This window comes from Aulostomus chinensis, chromosome 19, assembly GCF_037954235.1.
Source record: "Aulostomus chinensis isolate RoL2024-O1b breed Wild chromosome 19, RoL_Achi_v1.0, whole genome shotgun sequence".
NCBI classification, from domain to species: Eukaryota; Metazoa; Chordata; class Actinopteri; order Syngnathiformes; family Aulostomidae; genus Aulostomus; species Aulostomus chinensis.
Genome location: NC_141338.1, coordinates 23,885,846 through 23,912,949, shown reverse-complemented (window position 1 = coordinate 23,912,949; position 27,104 = coordinate 23,885,846). Strand labels below are relative to the sequence as shown.

The 27,104-nt window shown below is 40.5% G+C and overlaps 1 protein-coding gene across 1 annotated transcript; it reads left to right on the top strand.

The window, feature by feature from the left end:
- The first annotated feature begins 1,228 nt into the window (after positions 1-1,228).
- On the top strand, positions 1,229-25,284 carry zer1 (zyg-11 related, cell cycle regulator). The gene is made up of 16 exons (XM_086187496.1): positions 1,229-1,360; positions 4,859-5,073; positions 5,191-5,341; positions 6,812-7,269; positions 8,757-8,930; positions 9,017-9,131; positions 11,519-11,665; positions 11,769-11,942; positions 12,438-12,653; positions 13,845-13,886; positions 14,104-14,223; positions 15,178-15,293; positions 16,142-16,330; positions 18,256-18,353; positions 19,177-19,279; positions 19,541-25,284. Exons 2-16 carry the CDS (start codon positions 4,907-4,909, stop codon positions 19,626-19,628), a joined length of 2,358 nt encoding a protein of 785 aa, XP_086043622.1. The 5' UTR covers positions 1,229-1,360; positions 4,859-4,906; the 3' UTR covers positions 19,629-25,284.
- Positions 25,285-27,104: the final 1,820 nt, after the last annotated feature.

Below are 27,104 nucleotides of genomic sequence, written 5' to 3'. Positions count from 1 at the left end.
GGATCCTCCACCCCTCCTCACCCTGAGGTTTCTCCCATTTTTCCCTGTTAAAGGTTTTCTATGGAGTTTCTCCTCAGTCGATGTGAGGCTCTGAGGGCAGAGGATGTTGTTATGATGCCATGTGAAGCCCTTTGAGACAAACTGTTTGTGAAAACGGGCTCTACAAATAAAATTGCCTTGCCTTGCCTTGCCTAATTGGATAGATCGTGTCACTCTTGCTTTAATACAGTAAATGTTTCGCTCAGCAGATAAATATATTTTTTAAATCTCAGCTCCGCAAACTGCAGGTTTCTGTTGAAAGCAGAGAATTAACTTACCTTCTGTATCATGATAAATTTCATGTTAATCATTCACTTCTCCTTCTTTCTCAGCATGTGCATCTGTCTTAAATGTCAGTTTTCTTGATTTTTGCTGTACATGTATCTTTTTCAGTTCTGTAATAAATCACAGCACTTCTATATAATGAACTAATTCCCTCTCAGACACTGTGCAGTGTGAATTACAGGCATATGACAAGGTTTAATGATAATTTTGATCCACTTCTGCTGTTGAACCTCCTCTAATTCTCATGTTTCATTCTCTTCATTCTATTTTTGTTCTTTTCTCTCAAAATATACACCCCTATCCCAAAACATAGCTTTAATTTTACATTTTTCCCCCCAAAAATATTGCATAGAACCTAAAACAACTAGATGTATTTTTGTCCCAAAAGGAAGGATGTCTATTTAAAAAGTTTTTAATTTAACTTATCCCTGTGAATAAATTTTTAAGACACTGATTTTGTTAAGTCGATCATAATAACTGTTTCTCTTGTAATGAACACATTGACACAACAGAACATATTTTATAAATGTATATTTGACCATGTAGACTGCAGGTATTCAGTGAATTTCACAACTTCTTTGAATTAAGGGAATAAAATGTTGGTTGGTGTTTTTATGAAAGGTACTAACAATCAAACTTTTTCTTTCTAAGAGCTGGTTCTTGAAAACACCTTTCTCAAGGGACTGTGACATTTCTTGGCACTGCATTGAGGTGAAAAAGAATACTATGAAACTAAAGTATATTATGAAATTAAAGTATATTATGAAACTATGAGAGAGAGCCCATTTCTTCGTTTCGTCTTTTGTTTAATTATTTGTACCTTTGTATTTATAACTGTCCCTTTCATTTATGCACATTTTTAAGCAATAAATAAAGTTTTGAGAAAAAAAAGAGAAGAGAGGCAGTAGCGTTAGTGGAACTGGGAGGAGTCTGTTTGTTGACATCGGACGAAAACGAAAATCATATGAGTGAAGACTGGTGGTATTAAGTGAATTTCTCGCAGTCATCAAGGCACAAAGCCTTGGCAAAAGCTAAGGTAGAGCATTACACCATGACCCATGCACTCAAACACCGCTGACCATTTATTTTACGCTGTATTTCAACACAGAGCTCTTAGCTAGCTTTAGCCACACCAGCTAAGTTAGCTAACATTATTGCAGGGAAAGTCATCGTTAGCCGCAAGCTAATCTAGACGCTGAATGTACTTGTGATACCGTGTCATCAGTGTAAAGCTACCTTCGAGTAACAACTGGTACTTTTATGTATTTTTGGCTATAATAATGAAGTTGGAGACCATCTACTGTGGGCTTATCTCTTGCCATCTAGCGCCAGTGCTATCAAAGTAATGTTAAATTGCTCTCCGGTGATGCTAGCTTGCCTGCGTGTTTGTTGCTATGTTAGTATCAATTGCTTACAAACTAGTAATAGACAGAGCAAGTCATGTTATGAGCTTCCATATACCAGCAGCAGCCACTCTGTGGAGCATTGAAAAGATAAAATAAGTTTGTTACTAATTTTTAAACAAGTTTAAAAGTAGCCTACATTAGTCGTCAACAGTAATTTTACAACATTTAATGCTAACGCGGATAAATGTAGAGCCTATGATCAAAATGTTGGAGATGTTCAAAAGTCAAAATGTGAATTCGGTTTCTGATGGTAAGATGACACGTTGACAGCAGTGTGTAACCAGACACTTTAGCTGAAAGATTACTAGATTAGTAATTAAGTTAACTTCAGTGCAGTTTGGGTGTTTTTTAATGTTCCTCTTTCTTTTTGAATTGAATAGTTAGTGTCATTAAACAATATCTTACTCTTGAAGTACAAACTGTTTACTTGTTGTGATTTTTACATTGTTTACATACAAAAATTATATATTTAGAGTCGAACATTCTTAGTAGATCTGACTCCAAAATGAGGTAAAGAATTGAGCAAATGTAAATTTGTTTGTGGCATTACAGTAATGGGTCAAGCTTTTCAACTCACAGTTCTTCTTTTTGTTAAGCAGAATATTTTTTTCCAGCTAGAAGCAGCATTTTATGAAGTGACAGGTTAATGTTATCATTTTTAATTTGGGCCTGATGTTTCCCATCAGTTTGTGTCAAGTTAGTAAGTAGGTTCAACAATTATTGGAATCAGTACAGTACTGAGCCAGAATCTTATCACAACCACAAATGTCACTTGCTAATTTGATGATTGAATGTAGGTCAAAAGTGATGGAGGGTTCATGCTGAAGTAACCAAACTTGTCCGTAGCAGATGCAGAGATAATGATTTGCACTGCAAGCATTTGAAATTTAGGTTTTAGGTGGGAAATTGGAGAAAGTGGCTGCAACTCAGCTTTTCCTGCTTGTGAAAACGCTGTGTACCAGCTATGTATTTTAGTGACATTGTTTCAAGTACTTAAAGTTTATGCTTATTTTGCACTTTCTGCGTTTGTAGATTGTTCATCCAGTGTTCCATCCATCCACTTTCTACCGCTTATCCTGTTAAGGGTCGCGGGGGGCTGGAACCTATCCCAGCAGCCTTTGGGCGAGAGGCAGGGTTCACCCTGCCATGGGCATCATCCAGTGTTTATACTGCTTAGTCTGTGAAAGGTCCTGGGGGGCCAATTGTGGCGCCACCAGTCAATCACAAGTGTGACATACTGTATAGGAACAGATAACCATGCACATGCACGTTCACAGCTGTGCACAATTTCTCCAGATATGTAACTTGCATGTTTTTTGTGTTTAGAGTGTGTTTGTAAGAACATCAATATAAAAGAAGTTATATCTTTTGTATGTTTTGTCCTCCTGTCGACACATAGACCATAAAGTAATAATGGATGACCACTCCCTGACTCAACTCACAGGTGACAAAGTGCAAATATCAATATTTCAGATTTTTTTGAACCCACGTCTTTGTGTTTCTTTTAAAGAGGAATATTCAAAGGCCATTTTTGACTGCACTTCTGCATCGTAATTCTAGGAGGGAATGTCCACTTCACATGCTTGTTTTTGCCATTTATTGACTCAGATTGTCATCCTTGGTAATAAGTTTTCATTTTACAATGCCTAAAGGTTTGTGATTTGCATCCACTCAACTGGTGTTGTCAAAGTCTGAAAATGCGGACCCACGAAAACTCATTGAGTTGACCTCATTGACTGACCTCATGTTGGCAACACCTCTTAATGCGATGATGATATTTGCAGTCATTGACTGTTATCAGTGAGGAATTTCCCTGATTTGTCACATGCCTATCACTTGAATTTTCCCCTTAAAAATCAATTGAGATCAGCTTTGGCAGAGGTCGCATTCAAATAATTTGTTTTGCTTAGGAAGGTTTCTGACTGAGTGACACAATCCGAAAGTATCTCTGTGGACACCATGACAACAAATGTTCAAATTCTCTAAAACACATAGAAAAGGAAGTTCGGTGCTTCCTCTGTTAGACCCTTAGCATAGGATACACTGGACCATCCTTTTTGAAAGGAAAGCAAACAGTCCATGACAGTCCCTTGTTGGAGCAACTTTGAAAATTATGCACCACTCAGCAATTCACTGAAACAATCAATCAACACAGTTGGAGGTTAGAAATGCAGATCGTCTGATATTTTGACTCTCCATCTAAAGTCGGTTCAACTTTGATAAATGGCATAAATAAATATACAATGCATGATTTCATTTTTACATGTTCTTGTGAAATAATGTACTTTCTGCTCCTGTTTTTAGATTGGGTCAAGTCAAGTCAGTTTTATTTACATAGCGCCAAATTACAACAAAGGTTCTCTCATGACACTTCACAAGTAGAGCAGGTCTAGGACCACACTCCTTCAGTGAATTTACACCCAACAATTCTCCATCAGCAAGCAAAATTAAAAACTAACAATTGAAATTGAAATGACATCAAACCAGAAAAAAAATGTTACATTTGCTGGTGTAAAACATATTTCAGAAGCTAAAAAAAAAAAACTAAACAGAAAAAAAACACAGAGACAGGTATGTTAGCAAGTGGTGTCTGCAGCCATGCCACCATGACCATTGACGGAGGTGTAGATGCATGTCCATCTTTTCTTCTCTGAAGTCACGGGTATGGAAATGTTTTGCATCCTTGTTAGTTAAGGCTTAATTACACTAAGAAACTGATGACCCCATGGACATGTCCTACTAAAGCTACAGGTTGTACTTGTTCCACGTGAATGTGCAGCAGATATGGGTTTACTGGAAACTGGCGTGTTGATTATTGTCCTCAATGTGTTTGCAGTCACTTTGTCTTGCATCCACACTCAAGCCAGTTGATGGTGACAGATGAAAATATGAGTATCTGAGCAGAATGGTTGGAAGCACAAAACTAATCACAAGCAAAAACTTCAACAAACTTTGATGAAGTCAGACGTTTTGTAGTTGCTAGACATAAATTCCTTGTTATTATTTGACCAAAATCTGTAATTTGTGTCTCTATAATAGAGACTCCAAAAAGATGGTATCGAAAAGACAAGGTAAAATATTGGGATTCTAACTATTGTTTTTTTTTTGTGTAATGCTCTCCCTCTCAGGCACCCTGCACTTGCCTGTCTGTGACCTCAGCTGGAGAAGAGGCTAACATGGCAGCCAAAGCAGGAGATAACCCTGACAGCCTCATGACTCTGGCAACAGTCTTCTGCCTGAGGAACCTCAGAACGACCATGTGCTACCAGGGATTCAGGAACAAACTCTGCCTGCGCTCAGACATTTTCCTTCCCAGTGAAATCTGTGACAAATTGGTTCAAGCGTACGTTATATAATGCTTACCTGATTTATTAATTTAAGGTCCTTTAAAATGCCCCATGTTTGTAACTATATGACAGAATCCATGTCTGAATTTCTTTTTTCTTTTTTGTTTAAACAGCTATATGGAGTTGGTCCACACAGACAGTAATTTTGAACCAGAGGAGAGCTTCTTCCAACTTTTCTCTGACCCACGGAGTGCAAGACTGACCAGGGTACAGCTAAGAGAAGACTTTGTACGGGACAGAGACCTTGATGCCATAAGAAAACAGGTTGGATACCGCAAATTAATAAACTAAAGATCGATATTTACACATCTTTTCCCGCATCATCTGTTGGCTGGACGTCTTATGTCTTTGTATGTTTTGCTGGTTTGTCCAATTCTCATTAACACAATATACACCTGGAATGCCTTGAGTGAAGTTCTTCATATTTAACCTCTATTTCCACAGTAATTGTAGGGGTCAAAGTTCAGATCACCATCTCCTTACATAAATGCAATATTTCTGTCATGCCCCTGTGGGAATTTTTCTGAACTAGCCTCAGTGGAACACAATGGCCAAATTTATCCACTGAGTGTGTAAACCTGTGCAGATCTCAGTGTAGAAATCATCTTACAACAGGATTCACATGTGATGTGTGAAACTGTGCCTCACCAATTACAGTATATGAATGTGGTCATTAAAACTGCCGTCATTTGAATATCGCACCCCAGTATTTCTTTGTATATTCTGACATGGAGAATCCTAATCCTGCTAAGAAGAGGAACTTCTCTGACATGGTTATGTAGACCCTCATGTCAGTTGGAAAAATATGATTTACAATTAAATCACTGCTGTGTGGTAAACAGAGTTGCTGTCATCAGTTGAACCCAAGCTGAGGTTTTAATGTTTTATTGATTGATGATTGTCCTCACCGATGGATTATTATTAGATATTCTGGGAACACGTGGCTGCACTTCCATGTAGTAGTCACTAAGTGGAAAAGGCAAAGATACATCCGGAATGCCCATGTACTTATCAGCACACTTTTCAACCTGCTCTCTTCCTCACAGACATTTACCAAGTATTATATTAAGAGAATTGTGAGAATATATAAAGAGAATTGTCAGCCCATTTTCTGTTGTATGATAAGAGAGGGCCATTTTCTCACCTTGAGGAAATATTTTCAAATATTGTACATACATCCACTGGGACTTTTGATGGATGACCTGAAAACATACTTATGGTCAAAAGTCATTGTGACAAGCATGCATAGTGGAGAAAAATAAATGGTCTTCAGATAAGATAATCAAATAATTATTAAACAGCGCTATAGTCAGTTATCACTGACAGTGTTCTGTCAGTAACTTGGGTCATTGCTCTGCAGTTTACAGAATGTATTTCTTTTGTTATCCCACTCCCATGTTTGTCAAACTTTATGGATAGAAGTGAAAGCTTGTATGAAACCTTTGTGTGTGCAGGACCTTATATAAAACTGAACATTTCCCCCTAAAACCTTCATGGAGGGACTAGGTTATTTTCTGAGTAACCCAACTAACTGTTTTATGTGCACTTACACTGCTACCATACAGTGAGAATGTTGATACTCTTCCCATATAAGCTTGGCCCCTTTGAATGCATTGCACTATTACTGAATGGAAAGCAAATGAGAGATGAGAGATCATACCCTTGCTGCAGCATTTGTGAAATATAACCATGTGTTTAAAGTACCTAATGTAATGACTGTGTGTATTCTACTAGGACCTGATTGAACTCCACCTCACCTACTGCAACAGTCTGTCAGCCCGCAGCTTGAAAACACTGACCTGCTTCCGTGAGACGTTGGTGTCTCTGTCTCTCTTTGGCTGCAGCCGCATTTTCTACAGGAAGGACAGTGCACCACTTGCCTGCAATGAAGATACAGAGGACGAGGAAGAGGAGGAGAGCCCTGCCTCTCGGCAAGCATTAGAGAAGGACTTTAACTTCCAGGGGTTCAACCGCCTCCGGTTGCTCAATCTAGGTGGCCTACCTGATGAAGTGGATGCTGAGACCCTGCTCAAACCCCTGAAGTCACTCACCTCGTTAGATCTATCTAATGTACAGTTACTTGGAACAGGTTTTCTAACCCAATGGAAAGACAGACTGGCATCTCTTGTTCTCTACAATGCTGATCTGTCAGAAGACTTAGTCAACACTGTGGTGGAGCTTGTCAATCTCAGGTATAGTGTGTTTTCAGACTTTATGTACACTTTTCTTTCATTTCACACGTGTATTCTTCCTATATAATCTGGCTGTCCAGATGTAACGTTACATACTTTAAAGAGGATGTATTCTTCTTCAGTCGTCACAATAAATACGAGCCGGTCAAACAGAAAATATGACGTAGTAGATGTGCACTTCCACCGAAGTACGGACGGGTATTAGGGCAACCCGTGAGAGAAAAAAACAAGAGGGGTAGGGTTTTTTTCTTCATGCACTTTGAGAAAAAAGTCAAAATGTCGAGAAAAAGTCAAAATACAATGTCGAGAATAAAGTCGACCTTTTGAGACTGGAACAACTAGCACATGTGACTGCTTCTACAAAATATATCCTTTGGTTATATGCAAAATCGGCCAGCCACGTTAATGTGTTAATTGCTGGTTGAAAAGTACATTCCAACGTTATTTCTTTTAAGAGTAATGTCATTCATCCAAATTAAAATGAATACTGGAGTACTTTCAGTAACAATTCAGAAGGCCTTATCACTTCTGCTGATGCTAATGGGGATGATTCAAAACTCCAAATTTAATTTAGATCTAACTGGGAGGAGATGTAATGATCGCGTCAAAAGACAATTAAATACTCGTGTTAAACGTGTGCAATACTGGTCAGCATTGGCAGAGTTTAATCAGGCTAACAAGTATTGCAGTTGTGATTATTTTCTACAGAATTCATTGCTTTTTACCTATTTGTATTTTCAGAATTTGTTGTCAAAAACTAAATATGATTACACTTTTATTGATTGTTCATTTCAAAGAATGCAATTTTGAGTACATTTGTGTAACATTTTATAGCGTACATGACACAATTATGAAATATTATCATAGTGTTATATGTGATATTACCCTAAAATATTGTAATGACAAATCCATAGTTTGCAAATAAGGGCATTAATGACTGACTATATATGTGTTTTATGACCATGTCTTATAAAACACATCAAAACTCAACCTGGTCATCTCTGAAGAAGTCTCAACATGTACTTGGCAAACCAAATGATGCTCTTTGTTGTAGCTATCAGAGCTAATGTTACAAATGGACTTGAATTACTGAAAAACACGTTGTTAATATCAATTTGAATAAGTAACATTTTACATTTCCAAAACATTGTTTCCTCATCATAAACGACAGATGAAGTAGAGACCAGCAGACCTGGGCCAGTGTAAATATCAGCTGTCAGTCTAATACTTATATTTAATAGAAATTGATTTTGGACCTCTAAGCTATTGCAATAAATAGTGTACTGATAACAATAAGTGTTATTAGTCCTAGGGTCATTGTATGTGTATTCATGTATGTCATTTTATTCATGTTTATGTCCAAACAAAGAAGACATTTACTTTTACACGCCTACTTACCTTTGATTCATGATGAATGCTGCTACTGATGATGTCATTCACAGAATTAAATGTTTCATTCTGCCTTATAAAACTCCTACATTCCTCAGGCATCTTGACATTTCACGGGAGAGCCGGCGGACCTCTAAGTGTAAGATGACCAGGAAAATCCTCACTGCTATCGTACAGCGGTTGGTCAATCTTGTGTCACTGGACATGTCTGGTCACATCATGCTGGACAACTGCACAGTTCCAAAATTTGAAGAAGCTATGGGACGGCCAAGGTTGGTACACTGCTGTAGGGCATACAGTGGATATGAAAAAGTCAGATTCAGACATTGTGAACAAATCAGAATTTTGTATTCTTCAGCATTGAGCCATGCAAGAGCAGCATCTACCCATTCCAAGAGTTGAAGAGGCCCCTGCAGTTTCTGGGGTTGTACGACACTACCCTGTGTAATGTGACACACATCCCAGCTTATAAGGTACTGCCAGCAACAGTCAGCTCATATGTATACTGTTTGTAGGTTAATCATTTTTATTGCTTTCATTGTCAGAGGTGTGAGGTGGATAAATTGTAATATTGATTGATTTTTTAAAAAAAAAGTTTAAATACAGAGATTAGAGTAAAAGTGCTGGGTGCAGGTCATACATGGAACAGAGAATGCAGCTCTACCAGACCTCCCCTCATTCTTAAACTAATTTCTGAATGAATCTGAAGTTTCTCTCTGAGGAGTTTATCAGCTCTGATATGCGATAAAGTGATAGAACTATTACTTTGATAGACATGTTAGTTTGTGCCCCGCATGAAATGTGTTGCCCTCACAATAACCCTGCATAAACACGTGTCACTTGCCCAGCTTAAGCTGTCAAACTAGATACACCAGGGCTACAGCCTATTTTTGTAAAGTCTATGGTTACACACAGCATGGCATGGCTAGGCTAACAATTCATGCTAGCCAGCTGCCAGCTACTGTGCAGGCCTGTTGAGAGTCTGATGTGGTCAGGGCTGCAAGACTGAAGTCTTGTGGAAGAAAAATTATGTGTTGGGGCCATTTTACTATTGCGCGTTGAAGTTAGCAACTCACCTGTGATTTTGAATTTGAGACGGTTGTTTTCACATATTAATAATGTTTAGATCATGGTCAGGCTGAATAGTCGTTTTTGATTGGTGTCATGGTGTTGACCAAAACCGTATACACGCACACATAGCTCAGCTCAAGCTTAATCACTCGTTCGAAATTATTCCTCCAGCCAAGATGTTACGATTGCTACTGTTTACTGTCAAAGCTTCCCTACAAACAGCTGATGAACAACTCAAAGAACTAAAGAAAAATTGAAGAACATACCTGCAACATGGCGTAATAGCACCACAATGGTGTGGGAAAATAGCATCAGTCTCAGGAAATATCTGAACATGTAAAAAGAAGGTCAACATTTAAGCTAGTTTAGCATCATTAACAAGTCTCTAAACATAGCTTTATGGACTAACAAAATACAGTAAGTGCTCAAAACTATGAGCATAAATCATAATAAATACATTACACTGCAAAATATAAAGTATGACCATCTGAAACATTTAAGAAAATCATTAATCATCCTGGACTGTGTTGGATGTCTTCTTACCGTCGTCCTTTTTTTCTGTGCAGTTTACACAACTGCGATGGGGGGTGGGGGGTTTTGCACCCTTTTCTGTAATTTAACAAGCTCAAATCTACTCCGTACTCAATATTTTATTGCCTTGAAGTCCAATTTTATCATTTCAATGCAGTTAAATCTGCTTATTTTGAAAGTAGAAAATTGTAGAAATTTCAACACAAAGGCAGAGACAAAGACAGATAATGGAGGACAACAGATATACAGAAGGAAAGAGAGGGACAGATAAAGAGAGAGAGAAAGGAGGAGAGACTGATGGACAGACAGGGGCATGAGCAGGTGGTGCTACAGGTGGCACCTTGAGCCTCTTCAGGTCTGGAGCCTCCTTCAGCAGCACCAGTCAGGGATCTGGGAAGGGGAGAAGCACAAAGGCTCTGGAGAAGAAGGCAAGTTGGTAACACGTATGAGTACAGGAGATCTGAGAGGAAAGAGACAGTGCAAGATGGGAGATCCCCAGCAGTCTGAGCCTGTAGCAGCAGGTCTAAGGGCCAGCCTAAGCGGTCCTAACTATAAGCCTGATCAACAAGGAAGGTCTTAAGTCTGCTCTTAAACCTAGAGAGGGGGTCTGGATCCTGGACTGAAACTGGGAGACAGTTCCACAGGAGGGGAGCCTGATAGCTGAAGGCTCTGGCTCCATTCGACTGTTAGAACTCTAGGAACCAGCAGGAACCCTGCATCCTGGGAGTGAAGGGTTCTAGCAGGATAATAGGGGACTAGGAGCTCTGTCAGGGATGAAGGAGCCTGACTGTTGAGGACTTTGATGGTAGAAGAATAATTTTGAATTCTAGTCTGAATTTGGCAGTCAAAGCAGAGAAGCCAGTACAGGAGAGACATGGTCTCTTCTACCAGTTCTAGTCATCAGCTGTGTTCTGGACCAGCTGAAGAGTCTTTAGAGACTTACTGGTGCAGCCTGATAGGAGGGAGTTGAAGTAATCCAGCCTGGAATTGACAAAAGCATGGATGAGTTTTTCTGCATCCTTTTGATGTGCCTGATCTTAGTAATGTTATGTAAATGAAAGAAAGCGTCCTGGAGATTTGCTTAACGTTGGGGTTAAAGATCAGTTCCTGATCAAATGTAACCCCTAGGTTCCTTACGGTAGTGCTGGGGGCCAGGATGATGACATCCAGGGTGCCTATGTCATGAGATAAGGTGCTCCTGAGGTGTTTTGGGCCCAGCACAAAAACTTCAGTTTTGCATGTTGCTGTCCTTTCCCAGGTGACTGGCTCAAAGAATGAAGACCAGGTCCTTAATGCCATTGAAGCCTACACAGAGTTTCGCCCTGAGCTTGCCCATCGAGCCATCAATCAACTGTTTGACATTGCCAGGATACAACACTGCAGCCAGCTGCTCCGAGCATTGCAAGTAAGCGTTCAAGGAAGTCTACAAAATTTCTATGCCCTGTTATGCATTTCTGCCAGCATCACATTCTCACTCCTCTCCTGTAAATACTTTGTCCTTGTTTCAGCTTGTCATAGCAGCCTTGAAGTGCCATAAATATGATAAGAGCATCCAGGTGACAGGCAGTGCTGCACTTTTCTACCTGACCAACACAGAGTACCGCAGTGACCAGAGTGTTCGGTTGCGTCGACAGGTCATTCAAGTGGTATTGAATGGAATGGAACAGTACCAGGAGGTCACTGTAAGTCTATTCTGTAGTGTCATCATCTCATAAAAAAAAGAAATCTTCTTGGTGCAGCTGCCCAGGTGTAACAGTCTATCCCAACAGGCATCAGGTGAGAGGCATGGTTCACCCTGGACGGGTCACCAGTCCATGGCAGGGCCAGCACATAGAGACAAATGTTCAGACATTGTGTATTGCTGTCTTTCATTTCATTATCAATGCGTATTTCTGCCCAAAGGTCATCAGATGGTGTGGCAGTTATTCAGTATGGCCTAAGAAGCCATTGCATTCACACCGCTAAAGTATTTTGGCCATATTTGGCCCAGACCACCTCGGATTACAGTCCCAGTCTAAATGCATTTTGAGTGTGACCTGCATTTAGAGGAGTCCAAAGGCTCGTTCAGGACACATCTTAATGTTGGGTCTGGACAGGGCCATAGTGTTCAGTTTGGGATTCACAGTAAATCTTCCTCTGCCTCCCCATCCTCTGTCTCCCATCATGACATATACTAGGTTCAGCGCAACTGCTGCTTGACTCTGTGTAACTTCAGTATTCCGGAGGAGCTGGAGTTCCAGTATAGTCGGGTCAACCAGCTGCTGTTGAAAATCTTGGAGCCAGCCAGACAGGATGAGTCCATCCAGAGAATTGCTGTGCATCTCTGCAATGCTCTGGTCTGCCAAGTGGACAACCATCACAAGGAGGCAGTAGGGAAGATGGGATTTGTCAAGGTAAGATCAACTTGATGCCTTTGAACTGACCATATTCCAATCCTGACCGATGATGTTAAAAATGCTGTGCCTTAAGTCAAATCAAGTCAGTTTTATTTGTACAGCGCCAAATCACTCCAAAAGTTATCTCATGACACTTCACAGGTAGAGCAGGTCTAGTACCACACTCACAATGAATTTACACCCAACAATTCTCCATCAGCAAGCAAATCAGGCAACAGCGGTGCTGAAAACCTTCCTTTACCAGGCAGGAACGTCGAGCAGACCCAGGATCAGTGGGGACGGCCTTCTGCTTTGACCCGTTGGGGGGGAAGAGAACAAGGGAGCGGGGCAGAGACAATTGTAGTAATTTCAACACAAAGACAGTGACAAAGACAGATAATGGAGGAAGACAGATATACAGAGGGAAAGAGAGGGACAGAGATAAAGAGAGAGAGAAAGGGAAGAGACTGATGGACAGACGGGGACATGAGCAGGTGTTGCTACAGGTGGCAGCTTGAGCCTCTTCTGGTCCTGGACTATAACTGAGAGACGGTTCCACAGGAGGGAAGCCTGATAGCTGAAGGCTCTGGCTCCCGTTCAACTTTTAGAACCTCTAGGAACCAGCAGTAACCCTGCATCCTGGGAGCGAAGGCCTTAATGTCAGGTTTCTGGAAAAAATAACCAAAACCCATACAAATACGTTAGCATTTGTTTTTCTGTCATAATATGTCACATGGGATATCACAAAGGCAGGTATCATACCAGAAAACAGGGTAAAGGCAGTAGAATGCAGTATGAGGTTTTATTGTCTCAGTTGCAACTGAATCCTTCAAAAGAATGACTCTTTTGGATGAATGTCTTGAAGTAGTCCACTTACATGAACAAATGACGGGTTAAATTAAAAGTTCAGCGGAGATAAAAAAAAAATAAAATTGGGCTTTGACTGAAATCTTTGGTTGAATAGGAGTGCAGGGATTGTGCAGGCTGCTCACAGATTTGATCATAATTACCATTTTCTGCCACCAGCTGGCAGCCATGACCAGGGGCAGCAAGACACTGAGACATTTACAGCCTTTACTGTGGCAGCAATAGAGTGAATTTGTTGCAAGTCTCGAGTTGGTTATAGGCACGATTATGGTGACAAAACTGTTCTGAAAATTTAAATATTGATCATTGTTTTATCAATTGATTCTTGTCCCTCTTTCTCAGACAATGTTGAATTTAATTCAGAAGAAGCTACAGGACAGAATGGTAAGTCTTTTTTTCAGATTGACCCTTTGCAACTCTCCAAGACATAAGCCAGACCGATAAGTTTAAAGCAGTGTAAAATTACTTTGTTTGGTTGAAAAAAGAAAAACTGCCACAGCTTACATTTACAGTGCAACAGAATTTACAGGTTTGTTGTGCAAATATAAAATAATGTTAATTGAAGATTTTTGCAAAGAGTGTGTGCGGTTGTTTCACTCAGTGTGACCAGGTGATGGAGTTTTCTTGGAGTGCTCTGTGGAATATCACTGATGAGACACCCGATAACTGTCAGATGTTCCTCAACTGTCGGGGCATGAGTCTGTTTCTGGAGTGTTTGCAGGTAAATGCACTGTCCCAACGTACCTATACATTGCTCAGAGACAGAGTACGCCATCATTTTTCACTAGCTGAGTTTTTTTTGGTAAATTTTTATATGAAACACTTGAATCTGCAAATACCCGTTCATCCATGCATTTTCTACCACTTACCCTGTTAAGGGTGGCGGGGGGTGGAGCCTATCCCAGCAGCCTTCCCCCTGGACAGGTCACCAGTCCGTGGCAGGGCCAACACATATAGACAGACAACCATTGGCTCTCCCAGCCACGCCTACGGTCAATTTAGAGTCTGGATTAACCTGGTCCCCTCTTGATGTCTTTGGACTGTGGAGGAAGCTGGAGTACCAGAGAGAACCCAGCAGGAACAGGGAGAACATGGAGACTCACACAGAAAGACCCCGTGCTCCAGCCGGGGCTCCATCCACAATCTTCTTGCTGGGGGGCCACAGTGCTGACCGCTGCACCACTGTGCTGCCTTCAAATACCCTTGAAGTTGAATTTAAGAAAACAAATCAAGATCAAGAAAATGCCATACAATGTCAGTAGTCCTTGGAACTTGAGCTTTAAAGGGTTTGCTCCTAATTTTTTACAGAATTCAGGACTCCCTATGTGCCTGGGCGCACTCTGCTCTTCCAATTGTATATAGATCCCAGCTTGTGGCGAAAGTTGATCAGGTATTTTCTGTCTGAGCCCCCAGACTGTTGAGCTCACCACTCAATGATATAAGACATGTTCCGTCAGCATTGTTCCAGTGTCTTCAAACCTGAAAGCATTTGCAAATATGTGACAAGTGCTGTCATTATCTTGATATTTTCAACTTAATTATGTTTTTTGTTGTTTTATCTGCTTTCTCATTTGACTGTTGTTTTTTTTATGTTTTTACTGTAAAACACTTGTAACCTTGCTAAGAAAGGTGCTTTTCAAATGATGTTATTTTATTGTTATGTTTATTCAACCAGGAGTTTCCAGACAAGCAGGAGCTACATCGCAACATGCTGGGGCTTCTGGGAAATGTTGCTGAGGTCAAAGCCCTGAGACCACAGCTGCTCACTCCACAGTTCATCACTGTATTCAGGTAATAAATCTAATGAAATCCATCATGATTGACCTCAAGCCTGCTTGTTGGCTTGGTGAATCCTTGGATTGTAGTAGCCCTGCTTTGCATCTGGACTGAATAAAAGGTCATGTTTTCATGCTGCTCCATAGTGGACTGTACCATGTGCTGATACTATAAATTGGTTGATTTTTATGTTCTTTTCTATCTTAGCAATACCCAAAGCAGTTTGCAGTGTTGCCTCATTCACTCTTATCCTGATGGTTGAGGCTGCCATGCAAGGTGCCCACCTGCTCATTAGGTGCCATTCTACCGCTGAGCCATGCCGCTCTGCAACTAAAGATAAATACTGATATAAATTAAGTGATCAATATGTCATGTAGTTTTTGGATAAAACAACTGTAATGCCAAGACACTTCTATAAGCTTGGTGGGGCTCCAGTTGAAAAGGTCTGAGCCACTGGAGTGAGGAAATACTGTAGATCAGAGTGTGGGAAGTGTAATGTTATCCATCAACACGGGATACATTGCTTATAATTCACTGTCGAGAGCTCAGATTGGGTCCCCAATTGGCTGCTATTGAAAAGCTATTGAATTCAGTCTCTCATAATAATAATTTGAAAGACTGTAAATGGAACTGAGTGAACATTGTCATCACCTTTTTGATGAAGCACCTGAAATGTATCAGATGAAAAGTGTATTTCCCTGTTTAACAACCACTACTACCAGCCCTATTTGATAGATTTGTACAAAAGCTTTAATATCTATTACTTTTTGGATTTTATAAGCTGTGACCTTGCATTATTTCACTGCCTAGTAAGGTAGCCTACTGCAGTTGATGATTTCCTCTCGCAATTGATTCATTTACAGTAATCTGCTGGACAGTAAAGCAGATGGGATCGAGGTGTCGTACAATGCTTGTGGTGTGCTTTCACACATTATGTTTGATGGGCCGGAGGTTTGGTCAATGGAAGAGCCACAAAGAGACACAGTGATGGACAAGATGTGGGATGCTATCCAGAGTTGGGACGTCAGCTCACGTAGAAACATCAACTACAGGTGACAATCTCTTAACTGTTCTTTTCTAATGCTGTGTAAGAAATATTTTTATTTATTGAATCTTTTGCTGTTTGTTGTTGATTAATTTTGTTGTAGTTGTTGCAACAATATGAGATCTATTTTACAGTATTGTGTAAATCAAAATGTTGTGGTTAAAAGATACAGCTTTCTTATACGAGACTTGTCTGTAGAAAAGTACATTGGATACATCTGTTGGTGAAGATTCTCAGTCAATCAGGTCATTGTATAATAGAATGGTAACAAAGGCTACAGGTGCACATCTCTGTGTCTTTCCTCCTGGGGGTTAGGAGGCTTGGTATCACCAACACACAGGACATCTTAGCTGTACGGACAGGTAGAGATCTTTAAGACGCCCTTTACTCCTGGCATTTCGATGTGTTTGCTGTGATTGGATTGCAATCAGAATGTGTTTGAATATATGAAAGCACAGGTGTGAATGCACCCAAGACGCATGGAGGACGGATTATGATCTGATTAGCCAAACCATGTTTGGAAGTGGTCTCGGCGCATGATGACTGCATTCCACTTAAGTGTCAATGCAAATGTCAAACTACTGTGTGGGCGAAAATATATCATCAATGTGGCAGAAATCACCAGCAGAGGTAGTGGGGTTATTTACCACAGGTAGCGATGATGAAACAAGAGCTTTGAGTGGCAGAACGTGCTCCTTTCCACTGTTGTAATATAACCAGAGCTTGTTTCCTCCTGGAAAATTAATTTTGTGACTTTGCGATGACCTTAAAGTCTGACAAACCTCTCACATGCAGTTACAGACAGTCGCTGTGTTCATGACAAATAATGTGCTGAAGTTTGACAGTTAAACTAAAAGCAGCTGCGTCACACAGCATTCTCCTCTTCTCATGTCTGTGTTCTGGTTGTTGAAGATGGCGTATCCCTCTACTTCCTTGACATGGAAAAGCAAGCACAAATTTCATGCAACAGCGCAACGTCATGGATAGCAAGAAGTTTTTGTTGTGTTTTTATGGGAGTGTACACAGGGCTGCGGTGTAGTTTGCCACCAGAAAAGCACTGTGGACATTAAGAAATGGAAGAAGAAGACCCAATGTTTGATGGAGTGAGACAGTGGAGTCACATTGCAGTTAGAGCTCAATGTGGTCTCTGGAGACATATGTTGAGACCGGGTGTGAATGTAGTAAAATCCAGTTGCAATCGAATCTCCAAGTAAGCATTTTAATGCAAAGTGTGAAGGGAGCCTAAGACACTGGAGGGTATGCTGCTTCTGTTTGGAAAATAACAAGTAAGAGTGCCCTGCGTCATCAGACCTCGCTGGGACCCAGCAGAATGAAGCTTGTTGCTTTTTCTTCACATCAGATTGCACGTCTTATTGCAGCTAGATTGGCCCTTACAAGCAGGCTGTGTCCAGTAACTTCCCACAGCAGCAGGAAGTGTCCTGTTGCACTTTGCCATCCAGTTATACCGATGCTCAAAGCCAATAATGTTGCCCACCATAGAAACAGAGCTTTTCTTTTCCATCCATCCATCCATCCATCCATCCATTGTGCTTCATACGTACAGTCTTTTTCCTCTTTCAGAAACACACCACCTAACTTTGCTGAGAATGTTGCCATACCAATATCGTTGAGACAATTGCATGTTTCTGCTACATGAGGTAAAAACTAAGGGGAGAGAGAAATTTAAAGGGTTAACTTGTTCAGTTGAATTAATTACATTTTTGAAGCAGTTATTTTGGTGTTGACCATATTTCATGTCATTTAATAACTCTTTCCTTTTAATTTCAATTTAGTTGGAAATGAAAGACAGTATTCTGGGCATTGTTGAAGGAGTGCTGTTTGTCACTTCTGTTCATCTACTGTACATAGACTAAAAGATAATTTAATGTAATGTGAAATACAAATGAGTGAATTGTTAAACTGATCTCTTAGGTCATTTGAGCCGATCCTGCGCCTGCTTCCTCAGAACATATCTCCTGTCAGCCAGCACTGGGCCACATGGGCACTCTACAACCTGGTGTCAGTTTACCGTGAGTATCTGGAGGTTTTCAAATATGGCGGTATTATTGTACCTTTATTATTTGCAAATGCGTATCTTAGTCTGTGTGTGTGTAATCAGATCTGTGTGTGTGTGTTTTGTCATTTGTGTGTGTGTAATCAGATCTGTGTGTGTGTGTGTGTTTTGTCATTTGTGTGTGAGTAATCAGATTTGTGTGTACAAAAAAAAAGAAAAAAAGATTTGTGTGTACAGATTTTTTTTCACACACACAAAAATCTGAATATGGACGCCGATTATTTTTTCACACACAGGCACAAATCAGTCGGGAGCTCTCAGTTGGCTGTTTGTGCACACATGACTTTTGGTACACTTCCGCTGCAGCAGATATGCAAACGCATGCAGCAAGTTGTGTGTCTGTAAGAAGAATTTGTCTGTCCTTGTGCTTTGCCCAGAGCTCAGGCTCACAGGCTCAGGTTGCCCTATTCGGCGCGTAGCTCCCAGTCATTGTCATTGCCTGCCGGGCTGGTTAACAGTTTCTCACTTCGATAAATCACAGACAAATTGCCTAATTTTGTAATACTATATTTTGTTATAATACCTCCATATTCAAACCAGGCATCACATATGGTGGTATCCTTATTTGAGGTATTCCTGAACACTCAGCACTCACACTTTGCTGTTCCAGCTGTTTTTCTTATGCACCTATCTTACCACAGCTCACACGCCAGACTAAGATACCAGCTCACATGGAGCTTGTACGTCTATCTTATCATCTTGAAGATGCAATTGGTCCCTTTTTCATGGTCTTTTAAACAAAGAAGCTTATTAATGCCTGTGTTCATTTTGATCTGCAGCAAGCAAGTACTGTCCCCTGCTGATAAAGGAAGGAGGAATAAGTCTTCTGGAGAAAGTTCTGGAACTTGACAGTTCACAGCCAGAGACCAAGGACATGGCCCGGTAAGCAGCTCTTAAAAGAACCATTTTAACCAGCTGTATATACTAGTTTTTTATGCCTCAAGTACTGTAAATTTTAGAACTGGATTTGTATACCAGGATGGTTATATTTTGACTACGCTCAACAAGACTTTAAACACAATGCTTTCACACACACACACACACATATATATATATGTATATACTTTATATATTTTCTATATGGATATACAGACAGACAGAAGCTGACCATCAGCTTACCTGAAAAATGGTTGTATCTTTCAGAAAAGTAATGGAGCAGTGTGAAAACTTCAAAGAAGACCCGATGGAGACAAATCATGCACAGGAGGTTAACTATGGACAAAGAGGTTGACACTACAGGAGTCGTTATACCCAGCAAGCATCAAGCAAAGAAAGCTAAGGCTCCTCCTACAGTCATCGCCACCAGGGCCAATGTGTGCATTCTTATCATGATAATGATAATTGATATTATTATTATTTTGTAGAGCAAAACTGTCTCTTTGATCCTCTTCACAGCAGTTTGGACAAAAGCTCATATGACATATAGAATTTAAGACATGGTGCATGGTGGGGTTTTTTGTGAGGGTTAGCTTTTGCTGCACACAAGCATCTCTTCTGTCTTTACGGCATTGTAGGTTTGGGTGACTGGACTGTTATCTGTTTGCGTGTGTGTGTGTGTGTGTGTGTGTGTGTGTGCGTGTGTGTGTGTGTGTGTGTTTTTGTTTCATTGGTTAAACGAGGACAGAACAAAGATGCTGGAGTGACGCCTGATTGTCCATGGAAGTCAACAAAAACCCACCACAGCAGCTCACCATTTAATGTATGACATTGAGCGAAAGGTCAAAGGCCATGCAGTGTTGTGCATCACCTGCGAAGGCCACTGATCGTAGGACGTATGTACAGTGGTTATTACTCATCATGTATAGGCTGCAGAGGAACATCATACTAATGTTGGTGGAGGGTTGGGGGTTGGGGGGCGGTTGTCTTCCTTGATGGACTTCTTTGTTATATATGTAAATATTCTGTTTGTCTCATCCTTTTACTGTGTGTTTTATAACTGTAAACACTCATGACTGTATTCTGTATTTAAATTTGTTTAGGTTTGACTGGTGAATGGTCAGTGCTAAGAAACGATATACGCAATCATTCAAAAGTAATCGAGCAATCTCTCTTCTTGAAAGGGTCTTTGATTTAATTCAGCCTGTTTTGTTTTGTATCTGGCATTTTTAATTATTTTTTTATTCCCATTTACTTGAAGTAACACTGAGCTTCAACTGCAACCAAGCAGCAAAGTACCGAAACCAGACACATGTCATGGTCTCAAGCATTTGGACTGGCCCCTATGTTCAAAAAAGGATTTTTCTGGTCAGAATTAAAAGAATATGACAGATCTGCATAGAACCCTGACCTCAACACACATCTGGTGTGGTGGATGTGTGGCTCCACAGAGAGTGAACCAGGCCTTTAAAATCGTTAGTTGTTGTTCAACATCTTATTAGTATCGTTATGAATGTCAACCGCCCTCCCCCAAACCCTGTAGATAACAGCGTTGGTGCAGCTATCAAACGCACAAGCAAGCAGCATCTCATCTCCTCAACATCACCCAAATTCATCACAGCTCTTTGTGCTCATGTTGGATGCCAGATAACAAAAAGAAGAGGTTGAAGGAAACAATATTCCTTTTAAAACCCCGATGCTCATCAGATTCACTGGTTGGGCAACATGCTGCTAACTGCTTCACTTTAACATTCTTCTCTTGCAAAGCTGGTGGGAGAAACAGAATGTTGCAGTCATGCACGTTTAACGGTAAAACTGTGATGATCTGTTCACTAAATGTCTGGCTCTGGGCGATAACTCTCCGCCGTCACAAAGTAGCCAGACACAGTTTATTAGACTGTGAATCAACAAGCTGTTTGTCTCCCCCAACTCCACATGACATCTTCTTCGCAGGGTAATTTCCTGCCTCAGCTGTCCCAGCGCCTGACCCGAACTGAACGAACATCTTGGCTAACCTTTACTCTACTGTTTTTAAACCAAAATGAAAATTATTCACACCCTCATTTTTCACTTCATTTGCTGTTGTGAATGTTAAAATATCCTGTTGAGTCCCATTTAAAGTGTCTCACTTCCCATTCACGTTTTTCTCACCAAAACATTTTGCACAAACTGGCCAACAAAAGTCTGGAATGCATTTTCTCACATGTTCATAGTCAAGCTTTCAAAAGTATTTTTCAAAATGAAGATTTGCTATTTTGCTGTATTCTTCTTTTCCCACTATCTCTTTGTTTGTTATATATCAGATAAATCTTGGTGTTCATGCAAGCAGAAAACTGGCAGTTAGTTTTGATCCTTGGAGACAAAGTTTTGGACAAATGACCAAAGTGACGTAGTGACTGGACAAGTCACCTCTTATTAGTCTGACTTCAGGAATTTTTCTTTGCATCTGTACTTCTAGTGGTCATTTGAATTGAACCTTGAGGATCTGGTTGAAGTTCTAGTAGACTGAGAGTTGCATCATGGTTGGTCCTACATTTAACTATCACAATTAGTAGTCTAACTGGTCTCAGTCCACTTAGGATTTGGGCAGCCATTTTATCTCTCGTTTAGGAGAAAAATGTCAAAAAGGTCTTTTGTGGCTGTAATTTGTTCCAGCATTATGAGTATTGGTAGAAGACAAATACTACTACTACTACTACTACTACTACTACTACTACTACTAGTAATAATAATAATAATAATAATAAGACCCTCAGACAATGAACCGCAAGGCCCTTTGCCCACACAATATTTTTTCAGCCCGAAAAGCTGTGGCAGGGCGCTAGAGAATACTGGGGTGAAGCACCTTGACCAAAAAAAAAAAGCGCTTTGTATTGGTGTCATTAGTTACAAAAAATTGTGGGTGTCTAGGTAGCACAGCAGTCCAGTGTGTTGATGACACTGAGGCCACCGGTTTGGTTCCCTTTGGTATCTTCAGTTTGTTTGGCCCCGACTGAGGTTATGTGTCCTTCACTTGCGCCTCCATGGTTGGTCAGAGCACCTGCTAGGCTGGGAGGGGAATCGGTTGGGAATAGCATATTCCTCCTGCAGGCTACGTCCCCCTTGTGAAACTCCTGTCATGTAAAAAGATGTGGCTGACAACTCCACTTGTGATTGAAGGAGAATGTGGCAGTCTGTGGTGTCCTTAGGTGCTGAAGTAATGACCAGGACAACTCAGGAGGATGAACCTGTGATATACAAATGCGGAGGAAAAATGGAGGGAGTCAAAGATAAAAATTAAAAAAACAAGTACAAATGTATGATGGACCAGCTTGGCCCCTTTGATTTTTATTATCTACAGTGTTGTTTCCTTTATTTAGAAATAAAGACGTCACTGCTCAGTAAAATCTGGGACACACGAATGAACACATTATGTCACACAGCACTAATCGAGGACAAAATTCCACAGTAACTACAATGACCACTACTTCCATCTCTAGTCAGTTTAATTTTGTACTCTGTGTAACTCCAATTATTAATTTTGATGTTTGTCAATGAGGACAGTCACCTGAAACAAAATGATTCAAACAAACTGGCCCTCATTGTAATTGAGACCTGAGAAAGTTTTCCACTTTTTTCCAAGCTTGTTATACATACTGGTGCAGTTACTACATGCTGTGATTGCAGCTCCATATTTATCCCTAAGTCAGCATTAAACAACCTTCATGTGTAGTGATGTGTATGGACAGTTCATAGCATTGTAATTTGTGTATTTCAGTGTGTTGGCGAGGGATGCAACTACCAATGAAATCTCATATTGATTCATCTATCGTGAGATTTTTAACAACTGTTGAGTAAATATCAGAAAACACTGGAAACAGTTCACCAGAAGCAGCAGTTTTTGTCCAGTCAGCATTCTGAATCCCTAAAATACACGCTGATGTAAAACAAAGAAGCAGGACAGTTTCACCTTTGAGAAGCCAGAAAGAGGAGTTTAACCAGGGTGAGCTTTTGGAAGCAGATGCCAGGATTTTAGAGCATTGAATGCTGATGATGAAATTACTGATGATATATGAATCTGAAATCATTTCAAGTACTGAAGAACTATCACCAGATGTACCGAGCTATCGAAAGTACTCATTATTCCAAATGGCCGATTATTTATTTTCTACTTCATTGGTTCATGTTTCACGAGTGTTTGGACATTGCGTTAAGTATACACTGCATACAAAATACACAAAGGGCCATCTTCAGTATACAGGACTGACCTGAAATGTTTTTAATTCACCATACGTTGGCTGTTAAATTTGTTGGTGTTGTGAAAGGCCAATATTAGCCCGATACGATTGACTGACCAATATATCCTTCAAACTCCACTGGAAACAGGAAGGTTTGTTTTTGTAACTTACTACGTCACTACCAAAATCTCTACTAACTTCCTAAACTTTGCCCATCTAAATCTGCGTTTCATATCTGACACAAACAGGTATGTAATCAATGTATTCCACTTCTTTCGTACTCAGCTAGACTTGCACATTGAGATCTTCCATTCTCACAGTCTCATTGATGTGTCCTCTCTTTATTTTGAGCTCTTTGAGTCAGTGCTGTTTCCTCTTTGGTTCGATCCTCACAACACTGCATTGTTCCCATTGTGGTAACTCGACATTTATCCGGTACTCCCAGGACTTTAATATTCAGGCCAGTAATGGAAGCTACATCACCAGTTCCTCTAGAAATAGAAACACTCTGTGTTTGCTTTGATAAACCAGGTCATATTGTATAGTGATTTCTTACACATAGGCTTCAAGGTGTGTGAAGATGGAGCTTTAAACGTCTGTGCAGAGCATCATGGAAGTAGATCCATTCTAATGATGAGGGATGCCTTCTTGTTTTCTTAAAGCCATGTCATATCAGGTGTTGACTCACCAGTCGGAGTTCCTTGTTCTCATGTACAGTTTTCTATGTGTGTGGTTTACTGGAACCTTACATTGGTACAGGCATTGATACGGCTCTGTTTCTATTGCTATTTCACATTAATGGTGGAAATTGAAGTAGGCAGTGGTGTGAAAAACAATAATTGATTAAGTCACTTGATTTTTCTGCGTGGAGGATTTACTGTGATTACGTCATGTGATCAAAACAAAAGTTGATTTTCATCTACGGTTTTAGTTCTTAAAAAAAAAACTTGGTGTCAGGTATAGTACAGGTGACTAAGTCTCACCAGAGAGAGGCCCAGTCCCAAAGTCCCCCGGAACCCTGAACCCTCACACACCAGACAGCTGCTGGTTAGCGGTGAGGCTCTCGCAGCCACAACTGATACGAAGAGAAACACTAAAGCTCTCGACACCAGCAAGAGCAGCCATGTTACAAAAACCACCTGTTTTAGAATCAATTTTAGAATCTTACTAAGAAACAATGTGTCATCCATTTTTGGCAACCATACAAATAAGTGATGAAAAGGTAAATGAATGAAAATGAGATGCACACATTAAAACTCACTGTGCATCAGCATAAAAAGAAATGGATTTAAGTTAAAATATTAAAATGAGAGTCCAATCTTCCAGTTTTAGCAGCTTTACCCTCCAGAAATAGTTTTAATATGAATATAGGTTTATAGTATAACTACATTTCAAGTTTGCAGAAATGTGGATTTACAGAAGGGGGGGGGGGCTCTTGCAGACTTGGTGGGTACGTGCCTCAAAATCCAAAGTCTCTGCGGGGGAGATTGGGATTGGGCCAACATGTTCTGAAAGCAGGTGGCCCTAAATGCAACTTTATCTTTTTGATTCTTTACATGTGCTGCAATTAAAAAGTTTCAGTGATATGTTTTTGCAGAACTTCTGTTATAAACTTTTCCAAATCCATCTACTAATTTCATAATGTTTCTGTTGTCAATCAGTGCCCCTTGATCTCTTTTGTAATTGCTGATTAGTACAGAGCATTTGATCCAACATGATTGAATTTGTCAGAACTCTTTCTGATAAAAATAGATCCAGCCATTAGTGTAAAAATATGAATAAGCAATAAAAAGTGAGTGGAAATAATGATGCTGTGCTTATTTAATTGGTAAGATATTTATTGTTTTCAGTCTAGTCCACATAAATGATCATCGCCAAAAACTGAGACTAAGACGACTGAGACCGGCCACCCGAGCAGGGCTGCAGTGTGATGACATTCAGGCAACTGTTTCGCTTAAGCAGGGAAGAAAGCTAAAGGGAACCGACATGTATTTCAGCAAGTGCTCGACAGGAGTGCATGTGAAGAAAATGGTAAGATACAATCAATATGGATGTCTATACAATCTGTATGGACATCCAACAGCAAAGTTTTCATCCCCCTGGAAGAGATCACCAGAGGAGCAACGATCTTGCAGAGCTGAACACGAATCAGAGACGCCAACCCAGGGCAGAACAAACTCATAATTCTGCAAAGCAAGACCACCATCGGTCTGATCAGCAACCACAAATATCTGATGATAAACACTTTGACCATGACCCTGATGGAACTCAGCCCTGACAGCTAAACACAGATCTCAAAACTCTTCCAGATGAGTGGAAATAAATGAACAGAGACAAGGAATTCCCTCAGGATTACTAAATGTATTTATTATTGACACATCTATGGTAAGACCTAAGAATTTATTAAATATGGAGGTTAAAACCAGCAAATAGGTGTAAAATGATATTTAATCTTTCACATGGTTAAAAGAAAAATTGTGTTAAGGTGAGGTGAAGGTGAATTGGTAGAAGAGGCCTCAATCACAGAGAGTGACAAGAAATTTCTCACAGGAAAAGAGTATCACCAGTGTGTTTTACACACACACACACACACACACACACACACACACACACACACACACACACACACACACAGAACAAACAAAAGAAAAAGGGAAAGAATGCTAATTTTGTGAGGGGAGTGCAGAAATGACAACCAACCATTTGAGGTGAGTGTGAGGTGCAGGTGCGGAAATCCTTCACCAAAAACTCCCCCCCAACATTCAGGCTTCCCAACACCTACGGTACTCCTGCAAACACAAGCACTGTCAGATACAATAATAAAATATATCTTTGACATCAATAAATTCTTGGGGGAATGCAGCAACATGGTCTTAGACAAACAGCATTGAGCATTAAACAATTAAGTATCCAAATACCTCCAACAGACATAAACCTACGAGAGAAGTTTAAATTAAAAACCTGAAGCAGTGGCAGTCAAGTGTCTAGAAAAGGCCGAATTAAATTCATCAACGTACTGCCAAAAATATACACCGTGACTTGTGACAAGTATTTGTTTTTAACCTCTCGACTGAATGAAACCCCCACGCAGGGTTCCTGAACAGATGGGAGCAGGACTCATGATGAAACAAAGGCCTCATCCCAAAACCATATGGCTTCAATACTCAGCCTCTTTACACCCGGAGGTACAGTGTACCATCGGCTATCTGCCACTGCAGTGGCCAGTATTGGACCCAATGCCAGCTACATTGTGAACCATCCATCCATCCATCCATCCCTCCCTCCATCTTCTCCTGTTCAGGGTGGTGGGGGTGGAGCCTATCCCAGCAGCCTTCCCCCTGGACAGGTCACCAGTCCATGGCAGGGCCAACACAGAGAGCTCTCTCAGCCAAGCCTACGGTCAATTTAGAGTCTGGATTAACCTGGTCCCTCTTGATGTCTTTGGACTGTGGAGGAAGCTGGAGTACCAGAGAGAACCCAGCAGGAACAGGGAGAACATGCAGACTCACACAGAAAGACCCCGTGCTGCAGCCGGGGCTCCACCCACAACCTTCTTGATGGGGGCCACGGTGAGGACCACTGCTCCTCCAGGCCGCCAACACTGAGAACACTTT

Excerpts from the sequence above, each read along its gene's own strand:
- zer1 (XM_086187496.1), top strand. The coding sequence starts at position 4,907 with ATGGCAGCCAAAGCAGGAGATAACCCTGACAGCCTCATGACTCTGGCA. Across the intron at positions 11,943-12,437 it reads AACAGTACCAGGAGGTCACT|GTTCAGCGCAACTGCTGCTT; the intron begins GTAAGTCTATTC and ends GACATATACTAG. Across the intron at positions 14,224-15,177 it reads TGTTTCTGGAGTGTTTGCAG|GAGTTTCCAGACAAGCAGGA; the intron begins GTAAATGCACTG and ends TTATTCAACCAG.